General features: G+C 32.5%; 2 protein-coding genes and 1 long non-coding RNA gene across 4 annotated transcripts; 1 reads left to right on the top strand and 2 right to left on the bottom strand.

Annotated features, from left to right (window-relative positions):
• Positions 1-3,644: 3,644 nt before the first annotated feature.
• On the bottom strand, positions 3,645-8,879 carry LOC103852874 (peroxidase 45). The gene is made up of 4 exons (XM_009129773.3): positions 5,138-8,879; positions 4,709-4,897; positions 4,281-4,446; positions 3,645-4,192 (listed from the first exon to the last, which is right to left on the bottom strand). The coding sequence occupies exons 1-4, from the start codon at positions 5,348-5,350 to the stop codon at positions 3,786-3,788; spliced, it is 975 nt and encodes a 324-aa protein (XP_009128021.2). The 5' UTR covers positions 5,351-8,879; the 3' UTR covers positions 3,645-3,785.
• A 5,921-nt stretch (positions 8,880-14,800) lies between these two features.
• On the bottom strand, positions 14,801-21,238 carry LOC103852892 (villin-4). Of its 2 annotated transcripts, none has more exons than XM_009129787.3 (22): positions 20,974-21,238; positions 19,976-20,096; positions 19,784-19,883; positions 19,613-19,681; positions 19,294-19,530; positions 19,039-19,216; positions 18,840-18,972; positions 18,594-18,756; positions 18,367-18,514; positions 18,025-18,281; positions 17,845-17,913; positions 17,691-17,759; positions 17,439-17,576; positions 17,171-17,299; positions 16,898-17,045; positions 16,781-16,791; positions 16,532-16,672; positions 16,293-16,421; positions 16,148-16,213; positions 15,723-16,056; positions 15,391-15,629; positions 14,801-15,307 (listed from the first exon to the last, which is right to left on the bottom strand). In XM_009129787.3, the coding sequence occupies exons 2-22, from the start codon at positions 20,029-20,031 to the stop codon at positions 15,194-15,196; spliced, it is 2,928 nt and encodes a 975-aa protein (XP_009128035.1). In that variant the 5' UTR covers positions 20,032-20,096; positions 20,974-21,238; the 3' UTR covers positions 14,801-15,193. The 2 variants fall into 2 exon arrangements, with proteins under 2 accessions (XP_009128035.1, XP_033145736.1); XM_033289845.1 differs by having other exon boundaries at positions 19,976-20,066; positions 20,970-21,203.
• Positions 21,239-21,538: 300 nt separating this feature from the next.
• Positions 21,539-25,996, top strand: LOC117133599. Its single transcript, XR_004457509.1, has 2 exons — positions 21,539-24,471; positions 24,801-25,996. It is a non-coding gene; the product is annotated as an uncharacterized LOC117133599 (long non-coding RNA).
• Positions 25,997-26,300: the final 304 nt, after the last annotated feature.

Below are 26,300 nucleotides of genomic sequence, written 5' to 3' on the forward strand. Positions count from 1 at the left end.
TCTTGGCTCACTGCGATCCTAGGCAAAGAAAGTTGTTCCGTTATTCAAGATTAGTATCAGTTAATTTTATTTTAAAAAAGGAATTGGTATCAGTTATTGGATTACTACTTTTTTCTGTGTTTTTCCCTTTGTATTTTGGTGTTGTTTAGTTGTTTTTACTTGTTCCTGGTACTAGTTTTTCTTTGTATCTTTTGTCAAAAATTCTAAAATGGTATTAAATGTAATATTCATACCAAAAAAAACTGTAGTCCCCAAAACACGATATACAGAAAAATTATTATTAACAAATTAAAATATAAATTAAATGAAAATAGTATCTACAACTACTAAACATGGGCGGTTGAGCCATTATAAGTTGTCTCTCAATCTATAAAACATGCAATCCATACATTACTATCTTTTGATGTTAACAGCAAAGCTGAATGGCCTTTATTGTTTTTTTTTTGTTGTGTTATTCATCCTACCACAGAAAAAGTCAAGGGTTAGTATATTATTAACGCAGCAAGGAAATCTGAAATTGCTTCTAGCTTTTTGTATACTAGTATTTATTAATTTCGTTAGAATGTGATGTTTTCTCTTTTATTTTAATGCAATCCCCTAAATCTTCGATTAAACGTGCACAACCTGTGTTTAGTTGTTTACAGTAACCATATAGCTGCATTTTGCACTTTATAGATATATATATGTATATCTATTGAACATTTTTCGAATATAAATGTAGAGTAATTTTATAGTTGAAAACAAAAGAAATGAAAGCAACCAAGAGGGAAGCAATGACATAGATATGTGAAAGAAACAAATATAAGAAACTAGAGCGAAGTACATGGTGAATATTGGCATGTATACTAGTTATAGAATTAATTTCATAAGTTTAATCTCGTTTAATTAGGAATACTTGATATGAATATATATTAAAACAAATTTGTTGACTGTAAATGAGTTATTAAGCATTCATAGTTACCTCTCCTAAAATCAGTAGTAGAGTTTTAAATCAGGAATCAGTTATTTTCTAAACTCGGTTTACAATGAATTAGGGTTCCTATTATGATTTTCCTGTCTCATAAATAACTATGGATGCATACCAAATTATCAATAAATACGAGTAGATTGTTATATTATAGACATTTAAGAATAATCATATTATCATCAAAGTCTCTTGGAACTTTGCATAATGAATGGTTTCTACCTCTGACTATTTCAACAATTCACGTTGAAAATATTGACAGAAATAAATGTATTCTTTCCAATCACACTACCATGCTAGGTAAAGACAGAACTGTAGTTATTCAATACTAATATCGTTATATAAAAACAATAAGATACAGACAGTGAATACAACCAATGCCAATAATATTTAAAAAGAGAACTATTTTGTCTGTATGAATTAACCACAAAGAAATCGTACAAGACTGTCAGAATAAATTTGTACAAAGTCTGTAAAGACTGATATCGAATATTGTAAATGGCATGTTACGACTTGTTTGTGCTGTTCTTCATATTTGTTTTCTTTTATATAAGTTTTTCAATTATTTAACTTATGTAAAATGTAAGCAATAATAATAAATAAGCGGACCCAGATAGAGGAGAAAATATATGGCTTGGATTGAGATTTTGGGAGGGACACATCTCATGTGGTTTTGAATTCGAGTGTTTTGTTTTTATTCTTAACTTGGATCTATTTTCACAAATGTCCCCACGTGCACTCACTTCAATGCTTTCTTTTTACAAATCGTCTATATAATCTATATATCTCAAGTGTAATGTTCTTTCTTTGTGATCAAAGTTTTAGTAGCACGAACAATTATAGACTAAATACTACTGAAAATATAGAGGTTAAATACAAGGATTACTTCTAAACGGAGGTTAACTAATAAAACTGCGAGCTTAAAACAAAGAGTGCTGACTTTTGCCCTAATTCAATTTAAATTTTCTTAAGACAAAGAGTGCTGGCTTCTGGCTTCTGCTTCATACTGTACCTATACCTTTATATTAATGATTTACTAGTGTATATGATCATATATTATTAAAAATAAAACCAAACAAAAAGAAGTTACTAAAACGAACAAGATCACCATTCTGCCACACGTGCTTTTATCGTCTACTGTTACTCTTTTTTTATTGACAACGTTTAGACTTTAGATATGTTGTTTATTTTTCTGTCCATATTGCTAAACAGATAATTATATGTTTTTATATTTGTAATATATGTTAATTTGTTTTCGCGGGGTTTCTAGCTAGTTTTAGTGTTTCATGATACCTGGTCACTGGTAACACAAGGTAAATATCTAACTAAAATAAGAAACGAAGGGAAATATGTTGCAGCATTTAATGTTGTCAAATTATATAGCAGAAATATAAAGAAAAAAACTAGTTGGCAGTACAAATAATGTAACCATAAAAAAAATCTAGAAGAGGACAGGAGTAATACAGTAAGCATTTCCTTGCATTTGGTAGGAATTGCAACTACGAGTCTCATCCTCCTTCACATACTTTCTTTTCTCTTTCTCCTCATGTTCTTCGTTTTATTTGGTTTTAGCTTTTTGAGTAACTATTTTTTCTTAACATTTAGTAAAAGAACATGTAAGTTTTTTGTTTTGCCAAAAAAGGAACTCAAAAGTGTACAAAAAAACAATTGTGATTTTTGGGTTCTCTAAGTAAAAAGAAAAGATTTATTTTCTATTTTGTTTTGGTCGTCTATGAAGATATCAACACGCCAGTAGCCTTGATAAGACTCTAATAAATTAAGAGAAAATAACATTTACTTCAGAGAAGTAGAACGCAGTAGTATCATATCAAATGATTTTTACAGATGTATCTGGATCGAATGATTGACTAGGTAGATCACGGATTTACCAGTCTGGCTAGCGGAATTGGTTCGGGAATGAGAACACTGGTGGTAACTCGTATGGAAAGCAAAGAAGAAACATCCAATAAACATAATTAGTGCTGGGCCAAGGGGATGGGCCTCTCTATTCCAAACGCAACAAACCACGCAGTCCAAGTAACTAAGAAATGAAAATGCATAACAACAATGATATGAATTAATAAGAACAAAGTATAGTGCATCATTCGACAATGCTAGGAAAATATTGTAATGGTTACACCTTTTGGTTAGTTTATCAAGAATAGTTTTTTTGATTTCTCGTCTCAAATTTTGTAAAGATGTTGAAGTATGGAATAAACATAAATTCTTTGTTCTCCAGAAAATTAAATCCCATCAATATATTCTTTTCAAAAATATTTTTATCTCATCAGGATTTGATCACCATAATTACAGAACTTTTAGACATTGCCAAAAAATTTAACGGAGCTGAAAGAGATAAACTCTTCAAAGAAAATTTCAAGCATTCAAAAATTCTTTCTTAGTGAAATTTATTATGTTGATTGTTTTATTCTATCTGATTTTCTAGACCATCTTTTGTTTGAATTCATTTGATGTCAACACATTTTTTCTTATATATTTTTCTTTTTCTGCTGAGTGAATTAGCAAACTATGACATAATACCGAGCATCCAAATGCAGAAAATAAAATATTAATAATGAAACATCCAAATAGCTTAGACACCTAAGATAAATTTACTTTTCTCATAATAATAAACCATATGTAAAAATCAAATATAAACATAATACAAAAGGAGGAGAGATCGAAGTGAAATAAAACCATCTTATTATTAATTGAATTTTCCATTAGACACTTTTGAACTCCTTATTTCAAAAACCAATACGAAATTTTATTTTTATTTTAAGGAATAAAAGAAACAAACCAAAAAAACCCTCAAATCAGACTAATTAACACGTGAACAATCCCTTCGAATCTCACCAGCATTACCAGTCTTAACCCCGACACGACCCAGTTTCGTGATGGCCGAAATAAAAGCTTGCCTAAAAGCTGCTTCACTGTTGGCAAACATGTTAACCGTAGCTCTAGACCGTCGGTCCGTGAACAAGACTTGATCAGACGTAAACAAACCCCTCCCTTGTTGGAGATTCTTGAAGTAAGCGTTGTCGAAAGTACGTGGCGATGTTGGGTCCATGTTGATCGCTATCCTTGGGTCAACACGTATCGGACACATCTGCCTAAGCTGAAACGCGTAGCCACGGTTCAAACTCGGGTCAATAGGGGTTCTAGGGCTAAAATTGTAAATTCTCTTTGAGAATTTCCCACAATGTGCGAATCCGATAGTGTGCGCTCCTAAAATTGTAATTAACATTTTATCAATCATAACCATTCCGTTTTAAGAACAAAAAATGAGAATGGTTCAGTTTGGTTCGGTACGTACCTGAGAGGGCGATCATGTCGGTTTGAGAGAGACCGTGACGGTTGAACATGGTGTTGAGCTGGTTAAGGTTAAAACCGGGTTGCGGTAAACTGTGTTGTACACTGGCCTTCGTAGATAACCTGCCATCTCTCCTCCCTAGCTCTACCGGGTAGCTCGGTCCTCCTGTCTGCAAATTTAGTCTATTTCAGTGACCCGATAATTATTTATAACCATGAGTGATATGATATATCAATAATTCGTCTTTTTCGGACTATATGATCTGTTACTTGTATAAAATAATTACAAATCGCCGTAAGAGGTGTCACATTATAATATGAGTAGCTTTTCACCCAAAACGAATTATCCATACCTCGGACACTATATAATATTGAAAGCAATAAAAAGATATGAATAAATGATACATGTAACAGAAAAAGTTATATTTATACCAAAACGACGACTTCACGTGTAGCGAGAGCCAAAATGTCAGCACATGAGACTTTGTTGCGGCAGTTAGGATCTCTATCAACGGCTTGCTTCGCCTTAACCACCGTGTCAAATCCGTCTCCAGCTAATGACATGTCATCTGGATGATCTCTTTCCGACGGAGATGCTAACAATATCGAAGCATCACATCCCTAGATATTCATATAATACAAGAAATTAAGTACGTAACGACGGAGATGGGTAATATATATAAAGAAACATCTTAAACTCTAAGTTGCACAGATTTCCTATAAAAATGAATTATTTGTAAGAAATATGATCACTCTCATACATTTCAAAACTTTGCAAAGAAAATATTTTCTTGTTTGTACGTTAGAGATTAAGAGAATGACGTGGATTCCTATGTGTGACATATTAAAATCGTTACGTACGCGAACGAAGCAATCGTGGAAGAAGAGACGGAGGGTGGCTGGAGCGGTGACGAAAGTCTGCTGAAACTTTTGACGGACGGCGTTACGGACAATGTTTTCAACGTTCGGGCATGATCTCTGGTAGAAACCTGTCCGAAGCTGGGCAGAGACACATGAAGAAAAGAGAAGAAGAGAAAATATAGAGAAGATGGTCTGGTTAGTCTTCTTCTCCATGGCTAATCTTAGTTTTATTGTTTTGGTTTGAAGGGAGCCTCTTCTTATAGGAGAAGGAACGAGTAATTTAAATGAAGGGTATGATACAGTTTGGGATATTTAAATATACTAATGATGTGATGTTTAGCCTGAACTCTGAAGATGATGTGTAATGATATATTAAAATAAGAAGGAGAAACTGTTAGGAATGTGGATGCAACAATCCATCAAGATATTGACAATTTGAGAGGAGGCTGAAGTGAGGTTTCAAGTTATTATTTTAATCTTTCTTTCTACGTTTGTGTTAATAATCAAGTAAATCAAACAATTAGCTGTAATCTACTGGTCTATATTGATGGATACAGTGACCGTAGATGTATAATATTGATCACTGCTGAATTCGTATGAGATGTTGACTCTTACAATTGGTTTGGATTTTATTTTAGTCGAGAGATATGTATTATAACGGGAAGAACTTAAATTTGATAAATTAATTTACATTTATAAAAATGTGTACGTGGATAATCCTTACATATATATGTATACAATGCGATATTAATTGTCTATTTCCATGTATGTATCGTCTATGCATGTTTATCTTTAACAACTCAACCCGCATGTTACCACTCCTCACCAACTACTTAAACAAGATCGAAATGGGACAAAACGAAGAACTCAACTTACTAGAATGAATCTAAATTTTTTTTTTTGGGGTCGAATTAGAATGAATCTAACTTATGATTTATTTTACAATATGGAATATGATCGAAAGTTGACTTGTCATAATTAACTAATTCATCTTATGAAATTATTGAAGAAATTTATATATATATAGGCAGCCCTTTTTCAAAAAATATATTTATAAATAGGCTTACTCAGATATACTAATGGCAATACCTTAGTCATGTACTGAAAACTCGAACATATTTGCATTTGCAAGGTATTGTTGTTGTTTCTTCTTTTATTAAAGGTGGAATTGAAGTTCCAGACTTTAGATCTAGATTTCTTTAAATGTGTAATCCGTCCTTACATGTTTTGATTTAAATAATAATTCTATATACCAATGATATTCCTTTTTTACTTTGAAATTATATGAAAACCATGTCTATACCTTTGAGTGACACTACTTCTTTGAAGCTATTCATGAATCGATCTTTTCTTTTATATATAAGTAGCTCTGATCAAAACTTCAGTCTTACCTAAATTCTGCAACGGTACAACCGCTATTGGAATATGGTTATGACACCAAAACTGTTGTTCGCATCATATACAGTTTGGTTTTGTGCATGCAAAACTTACTTGATATGATGAGGTTAAATCTATAAACCCATGTCATTGGAAAAGTATCAGACATTTTTACCTTATTACGCTATTATTACTTGCAAAATTGATTCGACGAATTTATTAAAGTTCAAGTAATTTGTATGTATTTGCATAATACTGCTTTCATCGGATAAATTGAGACCTAATCCGAACTATTATTAAAAAAAATTTATGTATGGTTGTCGCTTTCTTTAGTTAAAGTAATTTATAATTATCTTATTTGAATTTTTTTCTAATAGTTGTCTGGAAATTATTTATAATGATCCGGGAAGAAACAAAATGTAAGAAAATTTATAATAACTAATAAATTGGGCGTTTGTTAAAAAAACTAATAAAATGGGCGTCACGGTCACGAACATGTTCATTTTACTGTAATATTGTCAATAATTGAGTTGTTAATGTATTGTTTTATTAATCCTTTTTAGAGCATGTCACTGTTATACCAACTGTGAATTAATTTAATCATAAGAAGCAGCTTTTCGCAGATTTAGATTGTTACACTAAAATAAGCTGGTTCTAACCGTTAGCCCATAATTTCGAATATTATCAGGAATTTAACTTACATTCGCTATTTCAGAAAAAAAGAGTTGGATTAAGTATGTATTCACTCCGAAATCTCTTTGATTATACAATAAATGACATATAAAGATTACTAATAGAAATATATGAACATAGTTTTTTAAGAGAGTTTACATTAATTCCTAGTGAGCTTGCAATATACATGATGCCAATATGTTAGTAATTGCTAATTTAGCTCTGTTCTCTTGAGTCTTGAGATCATGAATATTAATTTTAGTCAGATAATTAATTATCTTTTTCTTTTCATAAAAGATAATTAATTATCTTGATGATCTAATATATATAGTCTTGTATGCTATATATATTCATTCATTAGAATAGGACAAGCTAAAATGCCTAAATCATTAGGGTGTTCGTTAAGACGTCAACTAGAGAGATGTGGCAGTATGTAATGACTCATCTAATTAGAACATTTACGTACCTCTTGCATAATCCCAAATGCTTGTGTAAGGATGATTTTTTTTTTTATTATGGGAGTATCTGTCTTTTCATCTTGGCTCATTTTTTAAATGATGAGTTAGTAGCACTAGCATTTGAATTATCACACTTTCATTTCAAAAATTAATTTGATGTTTCATCAAAGTAATTCATATGGTTGCATTTATAATATATTAAAAAAATTATTAGAATTCTTTTATTTTTAAATTATTAAGCATAATTTTAGGAAGAATTTGAATATATGTAATCTTTGGGTCAATCGCTAGTTGGCATCTGAATTATTTGAGCAAGAGTTTTGTGTCTTGACGCCTCTATAATCAGTCACATGGCATTTAACCATGATTAAAGGACGACGCCGGCTCCATCATCCATCGTAAACAATTAAAGAAATTAAAAAACCTCTTTAGTAAATTTTGACCTCTATCCATAAACACATGATCAACTAGTTTTCTAAATATGCAAACTTAATAAGATTTAGTAGGGAAAACCGATATATTATCACATTTGTTTTTAAATATTAGAAGATAACACAAGTATGTTTCTAATTTATATTTTTTGTTAACGAGTTTAATTCCATAGATATTATCACAAATAAGAAGAGAAATAAACGTTAACTATATCTTTATTATTAATCTCATTGGTTTTTAAGATAGTTTATTTTTTTTTGCTTTGGCGTAATGATGGTTTTTTGATTCTCATGATTTATTGCTCATACAACTATCTTTCTAAATTGACAAAACTCATACAATTATATTAGCAATGAATATCCGTATATACCCAAGTCACTAGGACCAGCGACATATATATTTCTGAATATCTTTTTTTTGTTCATATATATTTAGATAAATGTCGAAAATAATTATCTAATTTCAAGTGCTAATGTGCCTATTTTTAAAAAAAATACTAATACTTGAACTAATAAAAATTCTATTAGACAGCAATCTAATTAAAAACTACCTCTGACAGCATCACTCGTTCACTACCATAAGTTTTTAGTTGTACGGTGAAGAAAGAAGAAACAATCAACCCCTCATGACTAATGAGCAATACTTCATTTCAACGTACGTTTGAGATCAGATACGGAACAGCTGACTCTTGACGTGATTAACCGCTCTTCAGCCCTTCATGTAACCAAGACGTACCTTCGCAGCTATCTCGTGAGAGGGTTTTGTTGTTAATTACTTCTCGTTTTTGTCGATGGTTACACTACAAGAAAACAGCGGTATTCTGACGGACGTTCCGACGGAAAATGAATTCCTCGGAATATACCGAGGAATTTCCGAGGCAATTCCGAGGAAACACAAAATTTGGCTTCCTCGGAATTTCCTCGGAATATACCGACGGAATTCCGAGGAAAATTCAGTTCGTCGGAATATTCCGACGGAATACCGAGGAAAATTCAGTTCGTCGGAATATTCCGACGGAATACCGAGGAAAATAGTATTCCTAGGAAAAAACCGATGAATTCCGAGGAAATATTATAGACGTTAGAGAGCCGTTGGGGGGATTTTAAAAATTCCGAGGAAATTCCGAGGGCAGAAAGGTTTTCCTCAGAATTTCCTCGGAATAGATCTTGTCGATTTAGGGATTTGATTATACATTCCTTTTCCTCGGAATTTCCTCGGAAAATTCCGAGGAAATTCCGACGACGATAGAGTTTTCCTCGGAATTCCCTCGGAAAATTCCGAGGAAATTCCGAGGAACTTGGGGTTTTAAACCGAAAACAACGTTTTACGGATTGAATAACACGTATATAACCTTCATTAAGTGTCTTAACCAGATTATGAAGTCAAACTTTGGTGTTTTACCCAATAACAAACACTTTTACGATTGCATGAACGAAAACCACACAACATAAGAGAAACACTTATACACTTTAACAAACGGTAAAGAGAATACTTACAATTATTTTTGAAATTTTGTTATTTCATGGTTTATGATCATCTATACAAAGAATCCTCAATGGTATGCATTATAATTGTATAAGAAATGAAATACGGCGAAAATAATCGATGTTTTGAAACCCCAAACCCTGGTTCCTCGGAATTTCCTCGGTAAATTCCGAGGAAATCTGGTTCCTCGGAATATTTTCATTTAACCGGGTAAACCAAGCCGCCAAATATTTCGCGAAAATTGAATTAATGATTTCCGAGGAAATTCCGACGGATATAGTAAATATTTCCGAGGAAATTCCGACGGATAATTTCCGTCGGACCCCTCATTTTATTAGGTCGAGCCCGACCTTCTTCCCCATTTCTCTCCGCCGCAATCTCTCTTTCTCCTGCGATTTCGTCGACTCCTCTCTTCTCCCTTGCGATTTGCGGCGCTTTCTCTCTTCTCCCTCGCGATTTCCACCCTAATCCTCATGTATGAACCCTATCCCACTCTTTTAGGTTAGATTTGTATGGTTTTTAAGTAGATTTGATGATTTTGGAATGAGATTTATAGATTTTGTTAGGGTGAATGGTAGATTTATAGATTTTGTTAGGGTGAATGGTAGATTTGATTTGTATCACTTGATTTGAATTTTTTTTTTTAGTTTTTATTAATTTTGTGGTTATAAAAATCGAATTTGTAATTATATATATATATATATATATTGAAAACGTTTTTTGTATATAAAATCTATTTTTTGCATTTTAAATTCATTTATATATTTATTAAACATTTTTAAAATCTATAAAACTTTTTTAAGATTAAAAATCATATATATAATATTTAAAATCATTTTTTTGTGGTTATAAAACGTTTTATGTATTTTATATAAAAAATATAAATTTCTATATTTATTAAACATTTTTAATATTATGAAAACTATTTTTTGTAATTATTTAACATTTTAAATATTTTTAAAACTATTTTTTGTAATTATTAACTGTTTTTGTGATTTATTTAAACTATTTTTTTAATTTTTATACTATTTTATATTTATTAAAACTAATTTTGTATTTATAAAACATTTTTTTATTATAAACACTATTTTATAATTTTTTGTATTTATAAAAACTATTTTGTATTTATAAAAAGATGATTTCATATTTATAAAAATATTTATATTTATTAAAACTAATTTTGTATTTATAAAACATTTTTTTGATTTATAAACACTATTTTATTATTTTTGTATTTATAAAAACTATTTTGTATTTATAAAAAGATGATTTCATATTTATAAAAATATTTATATTTATTATAACTAATTTTGTATTTATAAAACATTTTTTTATTTATAAAAACTATTTTAGTTTTTTTTTGTATTTATAAAAACTATTTTGTATTTATAAAAAGATGATTTCATATTTATAAAAATATTTATATTTATTATAACTAATTTTGTATTTATAAAACATTTTTTTTATTTATAAAAACTATTTTATTTTTTTTGTATTTTAAATATATTTTCTATTTCAATTTTAATTTTATATTTTCGAATTTCAATTTAAAAAAATAAATTTATATTTTTTTTTTTAATTTTGGAAATATTCCGAGGAAGTGTATCCCTCGGGATATTCCGACGACATCTTCCTCGGAATATTCCGAGGAAATTCCGACGAACATGTGGTCCTCGGAATTTCCTCGGAAATTCGTTTCCTCGGAATTCCGTCGGAAATTCGTTTCCTCGGAATTCCGTCGGAAATTTCCGAGGAATTTCCGAGGAAAAATGAAATTCCGAGGAGTTATTTCCGAGGACTTTTTTCGTCGGTATGTCGTCGGAATAGCGTTATTCCGACGACATACCGACGATATTTTCCCTCAGTATGTCGCTGTTTTCTTGTAGTGTTAGTTAGGGTTTATGCGGTGTAACTGATTGGAGAAAACTCTTATGTTTTATACAGAGGATAGACCTCATTACTTTTTGTGTTTATTAGTTGACGAGTTTCTTTATCATAATATTCGTTTAAAAAAATTACTCAAAAAAACAAAAGATAAAGATGAGATCATGTCTTAGGCATTAGAAAATCCGAGACTGCACTACTCGTTGATATTATGCCTAATTTGAAGATTAGTTGGACTTTGACCTAGTTACACTAATAACTAAAAAATCAATTAAAACAATTAGAAGAGGTCCTGAAGAAATCAAATTGCAAAAATAAGAAAAAGGAGTCATTCATGTTGGTTTAGGTAGATTTGAGGAAGAATTAAATTAAGTAGATCATCCTTCAACATCTCCCGCAATGGTGGCATTATTCTTCATCTTGTCCGGAACATTCTCGTCAACTTGTTGAAAAGTTTCATAATATTTTCATGGATTTGATTGAAGAGAGTAAGGTTATCTATGACCTTTGAGGATGATGATGATGTGAGATTTGCATTAATCTGTTCAGACAGTTGCTCAAAAAAAAAAGAAGCTCACTGGTGACCGCATCATGAGGTGCTGAGATTGAATCCTCAACTTTGACTCTTCTCAATTCTTTGTTCCATCTGCAACGCATGGCAATGTCTCTGGTGGTCTTTTCTGGAAGCTCTAACGAGATTTTTGCGTAAGTACGTAGACAAGAAGAAACACACGAATCCAATGGATATCTAGCAAGGGCATTATCCAGAATAGTTTGCTCTTCAGGGGTCCATACCATGGCGATTCCTGTGTTATTTTTCATCTCTGGTTTCTTCAGAGGGATCCTCGAGTTACCGGAGTAGGTACTATGTTGATTCATCTCCTCGTTTGTCCACGAATTATTCGCCATCAAACACACGCTAGAACCTAAAACAAGAAAGTTTAAGGAAACAGAATAAAACAAAGCTCAATAGGATTAAGAATGTAAAGAAACTCTTGGCTCCTGAGGAATAAAAATAAATAAACAAGTGTGGTTAGGAATCACAAGCTAGTTTATTGCTCTTGCTATGAAATAATAGGTCTGAGTATTTATCAAGAATTTAGAGCAACAACGTCGGTTCATACTCTCTCAAGGGTTTCTTCCCAATATAATAAAATATACATTTATTTTTTAAAATTTTAAAAAGAAAAAATTTGAGCCAAGTGAATTAGGACACCTTGCAACCTAGTCTCTCTACAATTTGGTGAATTTATTCGGAGAGACGTATTAAACTATTTCTCTTATTTGCTCTTCTTTTTACAATTATGTACATTATTATATTGCTGAAAAACTGCATCAGAGTATCTACACAAATTAGAACCTGTTGAGTTTCTAAAAAAAAAAACTAATATTTTAATAAAATATTTATTTTACCTTTTTTAATTAAATTGAATTTATATATGATTGACACATGGAAATTTATTCTAATAAGTTTCTCAAAAGCTCTAATATTTGAACTTTTCACTTGTCTTTTTCCTATTTTTAATAAAAAAATTTTATTTAAACAATGAGATATTAAGTAGATGTTGCTCTTAGGATTTACTCCTTTTTTTCTTGTACCATTATTTGTTATTTTTTTTATATTCCACGTGTGAAACCTTTTCATTGTAAGATTATGTTAGATTTTGCCATGTAGGCATGAACAACTTGGTTATTAAGTCTGGTTAATTACTGTAATTTAGTCTTTAATTCATATGATAAATTTGTTCTTTTGATTGAAATTGGTCAGTGGTCACCAGATAGTCATTTATATTCCATATTCAACAGTAAAGCTTATTATCTATAGATAACAAAAGTCAAGTGATAAACTCGGGTCTAATACATTACCTCCTTGTGGTCCATAACTATTAAATCGAGAAGTTTCCCTCCCAAGGAGATTGCTTGTAGGTCAAGTTAATAGCAATCTTCGAATAACTAATCACTTCTTACTTTACAACCGTATTTCTAAAAAATTGATGTTTAGATCATTTTTACTCCAACTCCAAAACATTATTTTAGTGTAATTTTCACATTCTATTTCTCCAGTCCAACATTAAAAGTTACACTATAATTTCACCCCAATTTGGAATTGGATTGGAAATGAACTTTTTTCAACGTTGAAATCACATTATTTTACTGTGATTTCAACATTAAAATAGTATTATTGGTTGCGAGCAAAAGCAATGCCTATATTTAGATAAATTTCTCTTGAAGAAGGGTTTATTTATGGATTCCATCTTTTAATCAGATGAGCATCTTTATTTGACAAAAAGAAGAAAAACAATATGAGCCGAGAATGGTTTGCTCTCTCAGTTGCAAAGGCTAAGTTTATAAAGTTATATGGATCAGAGTATTGACAATTGTGGATAGTTTAAAAAGGATCAATGTCACTTCAAGTGAAACAGCTAATCAGTTTTTCATAACTCTTTCTCTCTCGTGCCCTGGGCTACAGCTACCAGAGATGGAATACAGTCGACCTATGGTCAACACGTTGTTGGACAATTAGTTACTGAGTCAGGAGCTGGATGTGAGGTATCAAAACAAGAGACCATTGACTAGCATCCAGTGGTGGAGCATGTTGTGGAAACAATTTTCATTCTTACTTCTCTACACATATAACACACAATGAAGGGTGGTTTTAGAAAATAGTTTTTTACTTTGCTGGATTGCTATATTTTACCACTAGTCCATTCTGTATAAGTGTATTCATGCAGTTACATCCGTTATAATACTCTCTTTTAGAGAGGCCAAGACTTGTTTTCCCTTCCCCTTTCTCTTTCCTAAACAATCTACAAGAATGGTAAAGAGCTATACATTTGTTCTCTCCACATACTACTCTTCTCTCGTCATCTATCGCTTACCTACTCACAAAGAGTTTCAATCTATCAGAAGATCATCAAATCCCTCGTTGTATCGCGTATACTCTCGTTCCGGTTTTTATGCCTTGTCTTGACGGGGTATGACGTGACGAGTCAGTAGCCTCCGTCTGACACAGAGACTTTTGCTTGTTTGGTAATAAAATTGTCAAATCTTGGAACCTTCTTAACTCCTAGACTATGCATACGATGTGACCTAGTTATTATTTACTTTCATATTATAATGGGAACCGATCACATTATTTAACACTTCAGATTTTTCCCCCGTGTAACAATCTCTTATTTTTCATATGTAAATAAAGTTATTTCAAGTTCAAAAAATAGTTATCTAATTTCAAATGCTGTTATAATTTTTCATGATTATATAAAGTACAACCACATAGTATAACATATCATAGTTTATTTTTGCACTTTTGATAATACAATCCTCAAATTCTGCAAAAGAAAAGATGCAGAAAGAGAGAATGCAAAGCATTGCTTTTATATGAAATCTCACTAAACAAAATATTTCTTTTGCAACCAAATTTCCTCAATTTGATAGCAAAACAACCCCAAGAATAAATAAATCAAAGACTCAAGACCACAACATGTGACCTGAAGAGTAAACAATTCAAAAGTACGAATATAAAAAAATCTACCCTCAGCTCATCAAACTAAGAAAAAATGAAATGATAATAGACACAAGCAAACAGATGATGAAAGAAAGGTAAAAGATTTGGTCAAAAAAAACATACTGGTCTGGGTTGTTTGTTTTAAACAAGCCATGAAAAAAATGTTATTTAAGCTTCTCATGGGGAGCAGAAGCAGCAGCTTAAAATGCACTGACACTGTCTCATGTAGAAGGATGATCATTCTCAGAAGAGTTGAACAGCCATCTTGAATTTGTTTTGTTTCCATTTAGGCAGCTTGTAGAAAGCTTCTTTCGTCATACCAAACTTCTCTTTGAACTCCTCTGATGAAAGGTAAGCCTATATATAACAGAGACCAACAACTGTAAACATCTTCTTTCCATTTACAAAAGGAAAAAAATTGATTGTTGGTTTGAACTTACCTCTCTCCTTGTTACATCAATGTCTGTGACAGGATCAGGTGAAGTTGTCTTGAGACGTTCGTATGGGTGAGCTGGCAAATCTTCTTCGTCTTCCACACCTTCTTTAGCATCTTCTTGAATCGTCAGAGATACTATCTTGCTGCTCATCGATTTCTCCCCCTCCTTGTCATTTTCCTTTTTCTCTTCCTTTCCTTTTAAGCTGGATTCTGGCGCTGGAGACTCAGGTGTCTTAGAGCTCGCTTCATGTCCAACAAAGCTCAAAAGGTCAATACTCAAAAGTGAAAAAAAAAATGAGAACAAAGATGATATAGATTGACACTTTCAGGTATTACCTTTGATGGATTTTGGGATTAAAGGTTCTTGAGGAGGTGTTTTGAATTTTTCGAAAAGGGCACTACGAGAAGCAATGGCTGAAGACTTGGGAGCAAGCTTTGCGGAATCAGGAGTAACAGATCTCGGGTAGAGTTTTCTAACTACTGGGGGAGGAGTTGAGAGGTTTCTTGCGTTCTGGTTCTCAAATGTTGCTGCGAGTGCATTGAACGCTGGAGATCTTCCCCTCACGCGAACCCTGTCTGGACTTAACGACATGGTTCTTGACCGCTGCTGTGACTTTTCAGGAACGCCAGCACGGCCACCATATGAAGCTGGTGTTCTTCGTTTTGGTTTCTACTCATCAAAGCAACAACAAAAGAGATAAACAAACAAACAAACAAATTTTAGAAAGCACACTCTATCAAGCATGGAGAAGAGTGTTTACATCTGCAACTGGAGTTCCACCATTTTTGACAATTTTGAGTTTTCTTTGGAATGAGTTTCCATGCATCTGTAAGCAAACAAAGAGAGTGTTCAATCATTTGTCAAGGTTTCCTTCTATGTATTAAGTGAAGGTATTTGTTACTTACAGCTGATTTTGAGGAATCCCAAGAAGTGAAAAACCGGGTGAAGAAACTTGGCTCACCACCTTCCATGATCACATATATAGGGGCTTCAGGGGATAACTTTTCCAGGAGAGAATCTTTCTCGATGAATTTCTAAGGAAACAAAAGGTATAGATAGATGAGCAACAAGCCTAAGGTTTCAAGATCTTTTGAGACTAATTCTCTCAAGAGTTCTGTTTGCAATGTGTCTAATAAGATCTAACCTCTCCAATAGTTAACGCTAGCAACTTGTTCTTAGGGACTACTTCTTGGCCAACCCATACAAAGATCTCTGAGTGACAGTCTACTATAAATATATCTTCAGTCATCAAGTCATCCTGTGTGAAGTTATATATCTCTGTCACCTGCCAAAACATAACAAAGACTTGGGATAGAGCCACATGCCAAAACTTTTTCCAATTATGAGTGCATAAATCTTTAGTGATAAGAGAATATTTTCAAAGTGGACGCACCTTCAGAACTTCTGGATTAATTTGCATTCAGCAATGAGAAAAAAAAAAAAAAAGGAAAAACAGTCATTGTCAGCTTAGGCTTTAAAATTTATGGAAAATATATTTGATCTTCATTACCTTTAGTGAATGTGCAGGAGAACAAGTGAGGGTCACTCTCAGGTTCTTTTGTGAGCTTTTGGCTCGAATATTCGGTTTTGCCTCCTAATAACTCCCAGAACTGTTCTGATTCTGAACCTTCCTTTTGTGCTCTAGTCTGTAGGTTTGGCTGGAAAAACAACAACATAACAGATGCTGCTTCAGATACACTTAAACATAATTAAGTCTTAGATATGATCACTAATAATTATGACTGACTTATCACTATAGCAATAAAGGAGAAACTTATCTTACCTTTATAAGATCAAGTTGCCTCTCGACGAGTTCCTGGTCAGTTGAGGTAGCTAGATTCCCCATCCAAGTAAAGACAGAAGAATCATTATGTAGTATGTAACAGTATGAGGAGTTCAGTGACGAAGCAACCTGTTGAAGTAAATCGATAAGATATTAGAAGCCTTGAAGATTTGTGCCTTAGCCAAATGTCTTTGTAACTTGAAATTGGTTCTCACTTCTAAATGATTTCTAAAAGTTTTAAAGGACGAAGACTAAGAAAATTACATACCGGGTCAACTTGTATTGCTTGCATATTCTCCGGACCAGACCCTTGAATGCGGAATAGAGCAAGACCATTCTCATTGTATGTATCATCATCAACTTCTTTCTCTGCTATGTATTTCTTGTATCCACTGCTGATACCACCCTGTAGAGATTCAATCATCACAAACAAAAATCAGCAGATATTGTATGTGTGTTAACAAACGAGAACATGGTTGATAAAAAGAAAACTGTAGACTGAAACTATTTTAAACCATACCTTGAAAACTATAAAGCTTTGCATAATGACAAAGAACTGAACAGGTTCCTTTCCTTCATAGATGCGAGCCTAATGACAAGAGAGTAAAAAATGTTCAGAACAAAGAGAAAAAGAACAAATGACATTGATTGTTGGAATGACTGCAGAAGATTACTTGGGCTGGCACAAATTTCATTGACTCAACCATTTTGCTTGCCATAGAGACTGCAGAAGCTCTTTCTTCCTACACATATGATCACAAACTCACAATTTTAAACCTACTTGCACCTTGTAATATTTTGGCTTCAGCATATACAGCAACAGAATATGCTTTTGTTATCTGGAGAGAGCTCACCTCCACACTTTGCTTTCCGAACCAAGTCCCTATAAGAACTTCTTCTTTCTCTTCTCCGGGATAAGAATACTGGAAAACATAGCAGTCTCCACTGTAGAACTTCGAATGATCAGCAGCTTGAAGGAGAATCTTCTCCTGACCATTCACACGCCAAACCTGCAGATTTCCCGTGCAATCAATGAAAGCTTCGAGCTCCTCTTTAGGCGGAGCAGCTTTCATTAGGCCTCTCACGTTTACTCCTTGTCGTTGCAAGAGAGCTGCAAATGATCACAACGATAACATTTCAGCTACATGTAAGTATTTAAATCATTATCTAAATTAAGAGTGTAAGCATTTACGAACCAGCAACTCTGCCTCTACCATCCTCTGACACAGTTGTATTAGTTTCTTGAGTCCATGTATCAAACTTTGATCGGAATGGCACTGTTTCAAACCCTTCTATTATGCGGATCATTTGCGATTTAGGTCGTTCAGATGAACGGATCATTTCCTGTATGATTCTTCTAACATCAGCAAACATCATGATTGTAAGACTTTCTTCTGATTTGATATAAAAAAAAAACACTTACTTCTGCTGCTCCACTGGCAATTTTTCTATCATCAAGAGATGTTGTTCGTCCCATCCAAACAAACACTTCGAGTCCACAGTCAAGAATGTAGCACTTGTTTGTATCCAGCATCTCCCTCTTCAAAGTATCGTCTTCAACAGGATTTGCTTTTCCCTTCTCCACACTTCAATTTCAAGATTATAAAGTTGTGTTCAGCTGAAGCATTATGGGCTCAAAATAAATGAACTACAAGAAAGAAGATATTACCAAAATAGTTTTTTGATATCGAAAGTGACAGTTTTGTCTTCAGCATTAGCTGTTTTTCTAGGTAAGGGAGCGAACCCACCAAAGAAACCCCAAAATTCTCCACTATCAGCATCAGCCATAAGTCTCCCATCCTCTGCAAAATGAAACATATGCAATTAGAAACCAAAGCAAAGAGATGATAAGGATACTAATCACTAACCAACGGTAGCAACTTCGCATGTGCCATCATGGTAAGTATCTTTGATGTACTGAACCACTTCTAATGCTTTTGCTCTCTCTTGGATACTTGAATTAGATCCATTGAATTGGAAAATCTTTGACTTTGTATCAAGAATGTATATATCGTCATGGTTTAAAGAGCTACGAGCAAACGGAACCTGTAATGAGTTCAGCCCGTTTAGTGTGCAGCCACAAAGTGGAGATAAAAGAAACCAAAAAGAGGAATGTGACTTGCCTCCTTGACATGGACAACATGTTTTCCTCTGCAGACGAACAAGCGGGTAACATGTTCTTCAGCTTCCACATGTTTGAACCCTGAAGCTACTCCACCTTCTTGAGGTATGATACATGGCTTAAAATAAGACAAGAATTTCTCGGTTTCGTGGCCTTGAACTTCCCGATATTGAACAGCACGACCTCCAAGAGCGGCATCTAATTCAACCGTCTTAACTGCAGCAGTCCCAGCTTCATCCTAATATTTATCATCTCTTAGTTCTCCCTCATTCTACGAAACGAAGAAATGTTTAAAAAGGATATGTTAAAGGGGTGCTTACTTGAGAGGTATCTTTACCAAGCCAGTAATGGATATCATGGCGCAACGCACCTGTTTTTAACGCCGTTGTCTGTCCCACAAAAGAGTGATCACAAGGAGTGGAATACTTCTAGTCAAGACCAGAATAGGGAAAGAAACAAAACGTGGTTATTAGGCCTTAGGCATTAGTTACCTTCAATACTATGTAAGAGTCTCCGGTGAAAAACTTCCCAATAGAAGACTTTGGGATGGGTGCAGGGCTAAAATTCTCTATACGCCATACCTCAATACCGCTGAGTTAACCGTCAAGGAGAATATCATGTAGAGAGATATAGAAAAAAAAAAACAAAGTAGCATAATAAAGACTTTGAAGGGTGAAGGATACGCTTTCTGTCCAGCTCCTTGGAAAGCTGGATCCAAATCTCTCATGGAAACAGACATTCTTAAGCAGTCTTTATCTCAATCTCCAACTTATATTATCCGCAACGATAGAGAACACTAATAACCTACGAGGCAATACCAATTAAAAGTAAATAAATTCAAGAATCAGCAAAATAGAAAAGCAATTCTATCAAAAATCTATCCAAGAACACTTTTTATCACAGATAAAACCATTAGCAATGTAAAGAGGTTGTTGAGTTCCAACTAAAGCCGAAGAAACTAATATTGGATTGGATTCAGCTGAGCTGAACTCATGATTTGAAAGAAGACTATTCAACTCATCATCCAAACAGGTCAACATCATCTCAAGTCAAACCCAGTCAAAACTAAAGGTAAATAAATTCAAGAATCAATCCAAGAACACATTTCGTCGCAGATTAAACAATTAGCAATGCAAAAAAGGTTGTTTGTAACAGGCAGAGTTCCAACTAAAGCCGAAGACACTAATAAGGATTGGATTCAGCTGATGAATAGAAGAGAAGCCAGAGACCAGTTAGCATCAGCTCAAGTCAGAATCCAAACCGGTCAACATCAGCTCGAGTCAATCCCAGTCAAAACGCAAAGGCGTTACCATTCGTTATCAACATAACGCACTCAGGTAAAACCAAAAAGAGAAGACTCTGAAACTTGTGCAAAAGGGTTTATAGTATAATTTTCAAATCCCCAGAAAAACAAAGGAAGAACATTTACATTCAAGGAGCATCATCATCATATGGCTCACTAAACCCAAGGTAAAGCTCCAGGATTTATAACTCTACAAACCTTATTTTCACCTATTAAACTAAACCCTTTTGCCTTTGCATCACACCAATCAAGAACTATAGAGAAACTGTATATACTCCCAATCAGATCAATGGAACTCGTAAGAAATTAAACTCATCCAAGACAAATCCACAGCAAAACCCACAAAGCTGAAAACTGATATACGTTTCTGTATTATACCTTTATGAATCTGCTGCTCAGCTCCAAGCTCCAAGCCCAGATCCAATCTGATGAGAGAAAATTGCAAAAAGATACAAAATTTCAATCAAATTTGCTTCCTTTCCCTGTGAGAGATGAAGCAAAAGATGAACAGAAGCAGAGGAAAAAGTGACAGAGAGAGAAGAAGAAGAAATGGAGAATTGAATTGAAAGCTTTATTTAGAGAGAGAAGCTGATAAACAATTGAAGTCTTAGAGAGAGAAAGGAACAATTTTTAAGAGAGAGGTTGGAGGGAATGATGAGAAGCCAGGCGTGCTTATCACTAACCTACAAAGACAAATTCAATCCATCTACTGTCAAAAAATAAAAATTTTGATTTATAAAACATAAACTTAGAAGAAAAAAAACAGAGAAGTCAACAACAAAATTAGACCGATGATCAAAAAATGTTCCTTGTTTTTTTTCTCCAGAAAACGAGAAAAAAAAATCGAAATTTTGTATGGTTTTTGTTTGGTAGATTTTATGTCCTTTCTCCGACCATATTTTACACAGTAATGATCTGTCGCAAACATAAAAATCTAGTTATTTCAAGGCAATCCATTAATGTTCTGACTTCACATACGCTTCAGGGTTTAGGACAACATTGCCACAAAAGTTGGATATATTTTATAAATAATGTTTTTAGGACTTTTAGAACTACAAAACCATTAACTCTAAAGATATTGTAATTAAATTCACATCTAAATTCGGCCACATCTCTTTTTTTTTTTAGTTTCTATGAGGTTTTTTTATCAATAGTTTATACTATGTGATATATATCAGAGATTATTTCCACCAAGTCAATCTTTTCATAAATACTTTCTCAATCTTTTCATAAATATAATACTCTTTTATTGATCCTTTTGCCGGTACTAAATTTAATTATAGTTCATTACATCAGAATTAAGTACCAAGAATAAAATAAACACACAAAAAAAACCAAGCAAAAGGTACTATTACCTTTAACTTTAAGGCTGTTTGTCATACTTTCTTGCCCTCTCTCTCTCCCCAGCCTTGGTTAAAATATTTTTGAGCTTTTTGATGATTGATTAGAAAATAAATAGTTTCATGAATTAAGAGAAAGAAAGTACAGTATGATGAATAAAGAAGTTCCCTAGGTGGTTTAATTAGACTAATCCTTGTTAATAATAAAATAGACAAGATTCTGTCCATATCAATAAATTAGAAATCTTTGACAGGTGTTTAGTATTTTTTGCTTAGGTGTGTTAAATATGAGTTTTCTTGGGTCTTAATTATTATTTTTATCTTTGAAAGAGATTCATCTATATCATAATTGTTGATTAGTTTTTAAATTCCCACAAATATTAAGCAACATTTATAATTAACTTATTTCATTAATTTTTATAATTGTTTGTTTAAAGTCAATTTTTAAAAAAAAAATTGGCCTTCCCGAAACTAGTTTATAAATCGAGATTCACTTCGACGTAAAGTAAATAAATATGTTGAAGCATATAGTAATGGAAATTACATTAATACGTATGAGGAACAAATATCTGTCAATGGTCTTCTCTTGTGTTGTTTTCACTATAATGTGATTACTGTTTTTTATAATAAAAAGTAAGAAGAAACGAGCCAAGAGATCGAAAGACCACGAATATTCGTTTTCGGAAACAAGGACCATTTTTATCTACATGTATGTGTTTGGTATAGTTTTGTACTTTTGCTATATACGGGTGCTTATCTGCTTCTTAACTCAAATCGTGACTGAACGTGCATTACTTGTAATGAGCCAAAGACTTGATAATTTTTTTTTATCAAAAGTAAAAAGTCTTAATAAGACATCGGTTGTTTCATGTTAAAATGACCAAACTTTTGTATCATTTGATATGCGATCAGAATTCAGACGAGACTATTGTTTGTGACCTAACTTTTGTATATTTGATTTTTAAAAATTGTAATTTAAACTTCTGTTGTATTCATATAGTTATTAATCTTACGATGATTGTTTGCTTTTTATCTGTTTAAAGTTTACAGATGTCGATTAGGTTTTATGTTTAAAACAGTGATATTTTTATACTTGCTACTATCTAAAATCCGAGTACATGCCAATGAGAAGTTTAACTATATGCATGCTTCTTGTTGGCAAGATTACACTACAAAATAAGTTGTCATTAGGTTCGGAGAATACACGTTTCCTATGCTTTGTAGTTTGTAGTATGGCTACATTTCATGGACTCCTCAAATTTGACCCGAAATTTGATTACATACATCTACTACACATTGGACCAACGATCTTACATTTTATTGATACTTTTTAATCATTACACCACACAACAACCTTTGAAACCACTTTTATATTCCTTTTTCCGGAGGCCCTGCATTACAATGTTAGAAGTAAATTCTAAATAGCTTGTACAAAAGTGGCGGGTTGATATTAGATTGAGGCGGACAATAATTTGCCCACAAATTATCGTTAAAACTTATAAGAGAAATGATTAGTCAAACACTAACGCAATTATGAAATGACGATCGTCTTTTTTGTTTAGTGATGTGGTGATTTTATATATTCAACTGCACGTCCACAACTATACAGAGATAATCACATAAAGCGTATTAATTATTAGAGAATAAATTAGAAACAATAGCAAAATCGTTGCCAAAAAAAAACATTAGCATAGCCTTCAAAGTTTTCTTGCAAGCATTCATATGGGAGTCTCGGACCGAACGAACATGATTATTTTTACAACATTTTGTTTGTTAGTCATTTTACAAATGCAATTGGTTACATCATGCAGAGAAATTGACATTTTTAAGGGATGGGATGTTAAAGGTTTTCTTGTCAGAAAATGTATGCATCAAATTAATTTTTCTATTCAAAAATAAGTATTGACAAATATCTAAAACCGACCATATTAAAGTACGCTTTAGGCTACAATAGACATATTTAGACTAAAAAGACAATGACTTGTCTTGTTGATTTACAACGGCTGCCTGATAAACCGCCACCAAACAAAAAAATTAATCAACATCGCCGCCGGCACCATGGAAACTGGTGGTTGAAGCCGCCGCAGAATGGCTGAGATACAATGATCTTTATTTGGTTTAACAATCATTACACTTTTTATTTTATAAAATTTTAACTAATAATGTAATCTTAACATCCTAGCAATGAGTGTGGTTAATAAGTGGCAGACAAGAACCAAAATAAATTCAATGCGTAACTTAAATTATGGATTATTATTCTCTCAAACAAAGAAAGGAAGTATACTAATGTCTATTACCATCGTACAAAAGAGCAAATTTCATTAGCCTTTCAAAGGAACTTACTATACAACATTAGAAGAGTAAATAGTCATTGTGATTTCTCTAAACTTTTCCTTCGAACTTGAAAGTCAACTTGTGGTCTTCTTTCAGAGCTGCTAGATAGTTTCTACAAGGACCTTCTGCAGAAGAACAAAGAAACACACCAGGTGACAAACAAATTACGTAAAAAACCCCATTATAAGAGATAAGAGATACTGTATGGAGATATTGACGATCCTCAACAGAGCAAGAGTCTATAAGAGCATACACACCAAGCCTCAAAACTTCATCTACCTCCCTGCAAAAAATTTCCAAAATCATTTAATTCGTAACTTCAGGACATAAACATTATCTCAAGCCATGTTTGCAGTTAACTGTAGTTTATGGAATCTGTCTGAACAAGATTCGAATGGTTTATACTATTTGAAAACAGTTTCTTAAAAAAAAAGGAAAAGTTGGCGAGAAATTAAAGTGGGGTATTCAATTTAGAAGTTCTGCTCAATTTGAAAAAATTGAAATTTTTATTATTATTTTTTTGTTATTCAGTTATGTATTTCATCAAATTCTTATAAATTCCTATGTTATTGGATTATGTATTTCAAATCATGCTACTAAATATTTTAAATTCTAGTTTAATCTAATTCACTAATTTTTAACTCTATTGAATATTTGTGTTATTCTATTTTTGGTGGATCTCATGGAAATTGTATTTGAAAAGAATTTAATGGAAATTTATTATAAAATGTAAAAGAACCAATTTTTAAGGTTCAAGATAGGATATGAATATAATTCTTTAAACTATTTATTTATTAGATATCTACGTCAAAAGTATTAATACGATAGATTTAGAAATATAATTTTCATTATCAATTTTTAAAATATATTATCGGAATGACAAAAGTATATATAATTTATTGTAATCAATATTACAAAGGAAGAACATAATTTTTATATTCCGATATATTCTTATCTATACATTTATATAGTGATATAAAAATAATTGAATTTTAATTATTTTTTGTTAGTAGATTTTTATTCCACTTTTTAAAATGATTTTCTCTATCTATATGGTATGAAAATGATTATGGTCTTATTATTTTTATCAGTGAAAATTTTGTTCCTTCTTAGTGCATTTTATACAAAGATTCAAAAAGTTCATGAAATTCAAAATCTATTATTTATGTCTTCAATTGAGTTATTTCAAAACCAATTAAATTCTTGAATTAACCCCAAACTTTCAAGTGTGCATTCTAGACCTTCCTCATAATTTCACAAGGAAATTAATGTTTTTTTCTTTCTAAACAACCGTTTTCACGGTAATGCACTCGCGATTGATCGAACTAGCTTGGAACGGAATCTCAGAGAATTGAAAAGAAGAACAAAAAAAACAAAAGTTGGAGATTTTCTTGGTTAGCGATGTAGAGAATGTAAAGACGTAGAGAACGTAATGATATCAATTTTATAGTGAAATTTTTAGATTTATTTATTTTTTCCCCTAAATTGCCTTTTAATTACGCTCTCGCCTGTGTACCACTTAATGAGCCAGCATTACCTAAATGTGAGGGGGGCCATTGTTCAAGAGTTCCACCTTAGTCTAGTGGTTGGTTGATAACTTGTCCATATGACAAACAAGTCATGAGTTCGAGTGCAATTAATCTAGCAACAGTTTTCTTTATTTATACATGTTATAATGAATTGTGTGAGATTAGATAAATTAATTAATTATACAAAACCTAATTATTTATTTTGATTAATTATTAACAACTAACAATCATTTATTTTCTTTTTGTCCTTATATGTATTTCTTCCGGTATTTGCTATAGTAGCTAAAGAAGCTATAACAATTAACTCGTTCGAAAAAAAAGTACATAGTTTTCAACTAGCAAATCAATCAGTATCCCATAGCAATTACTAAAGAAAGGGAAAGAATCCATATATGCCCATAAGCGATAATATCATGTTTAATTATGACCGCGTTGGAGATTATGCAAAGCTCTTTTGGAGCTTACACTTCCGGAGGAGATGGATAAAACGCAGAGGAAGGAA

The sequence above is a fragment of the Brassica rapa genome, chromosome A01 (assembly GCF_000309985.2).
Source record: "Brassica rapa cultivar Chiifu-401-42 chromosome A01, CAAS_Brap_v3.01, whole genome shotgun sequence".
NCBI classification, from domain to species: domain Eukaryota; kingdom Viridiplantae; phylum Streptophyta; class Magnoliopsida; order Brassicales; family Brassicaceae; genus Brassica; species Brassica rapa.

What these genes read in the sequence shown, in the direction of transcription:
- LOC103852874 (XM_009129773.3), bottom strand. Translation starts at nt 5,350, where the DNA reads ATGGAGAAGAAGACTAACCAGACCATCTTCTCTATATTTTCTCTTCTT. An exon ending in TCCACGATTGCTTCGTTCGC is followed by an intron (nt 4,898 to 5,137) that starts GTACGTAACGAT and finishes ATGAATATCTAG; the next exon opens with GGATGTGATGCTTCGATATT. An exon ending in CGACATGATCGCCCTCTCAG is followed by an intron (nt 4,193 to 4,280) that starts GTACGTACCGAA and finishes TTACAATTTTAG; the next exon opens with GAGCGCACACTATCGGATTC.
- LOC103852892 (XM_009129787.3), bottom strand. Translation starts at nt 20,031, where the DNA reads ATGTCTGTTTCCATGAGAGATTTGGATCCAGCTTTCCAAGGAGCTGGA. An exon ending in AAAGCTTTATAGTTTTCAAG is followed by an intron (nt 17,577 to 17,690) that starts GTATGGTTTAAA and finishes GAATCTCTACAG; the next exon opens with GGTGGTATCAGCAGTGGATA. An exon ending in AATCCCAAAATCCATCAAAG is followed by an intron (nt 15,630 to 15,722) that starts GTAATACCTGAA and finishes TTGGACATGAAG; the next exon opens with CGAGCTCTAAGACACCTGAG.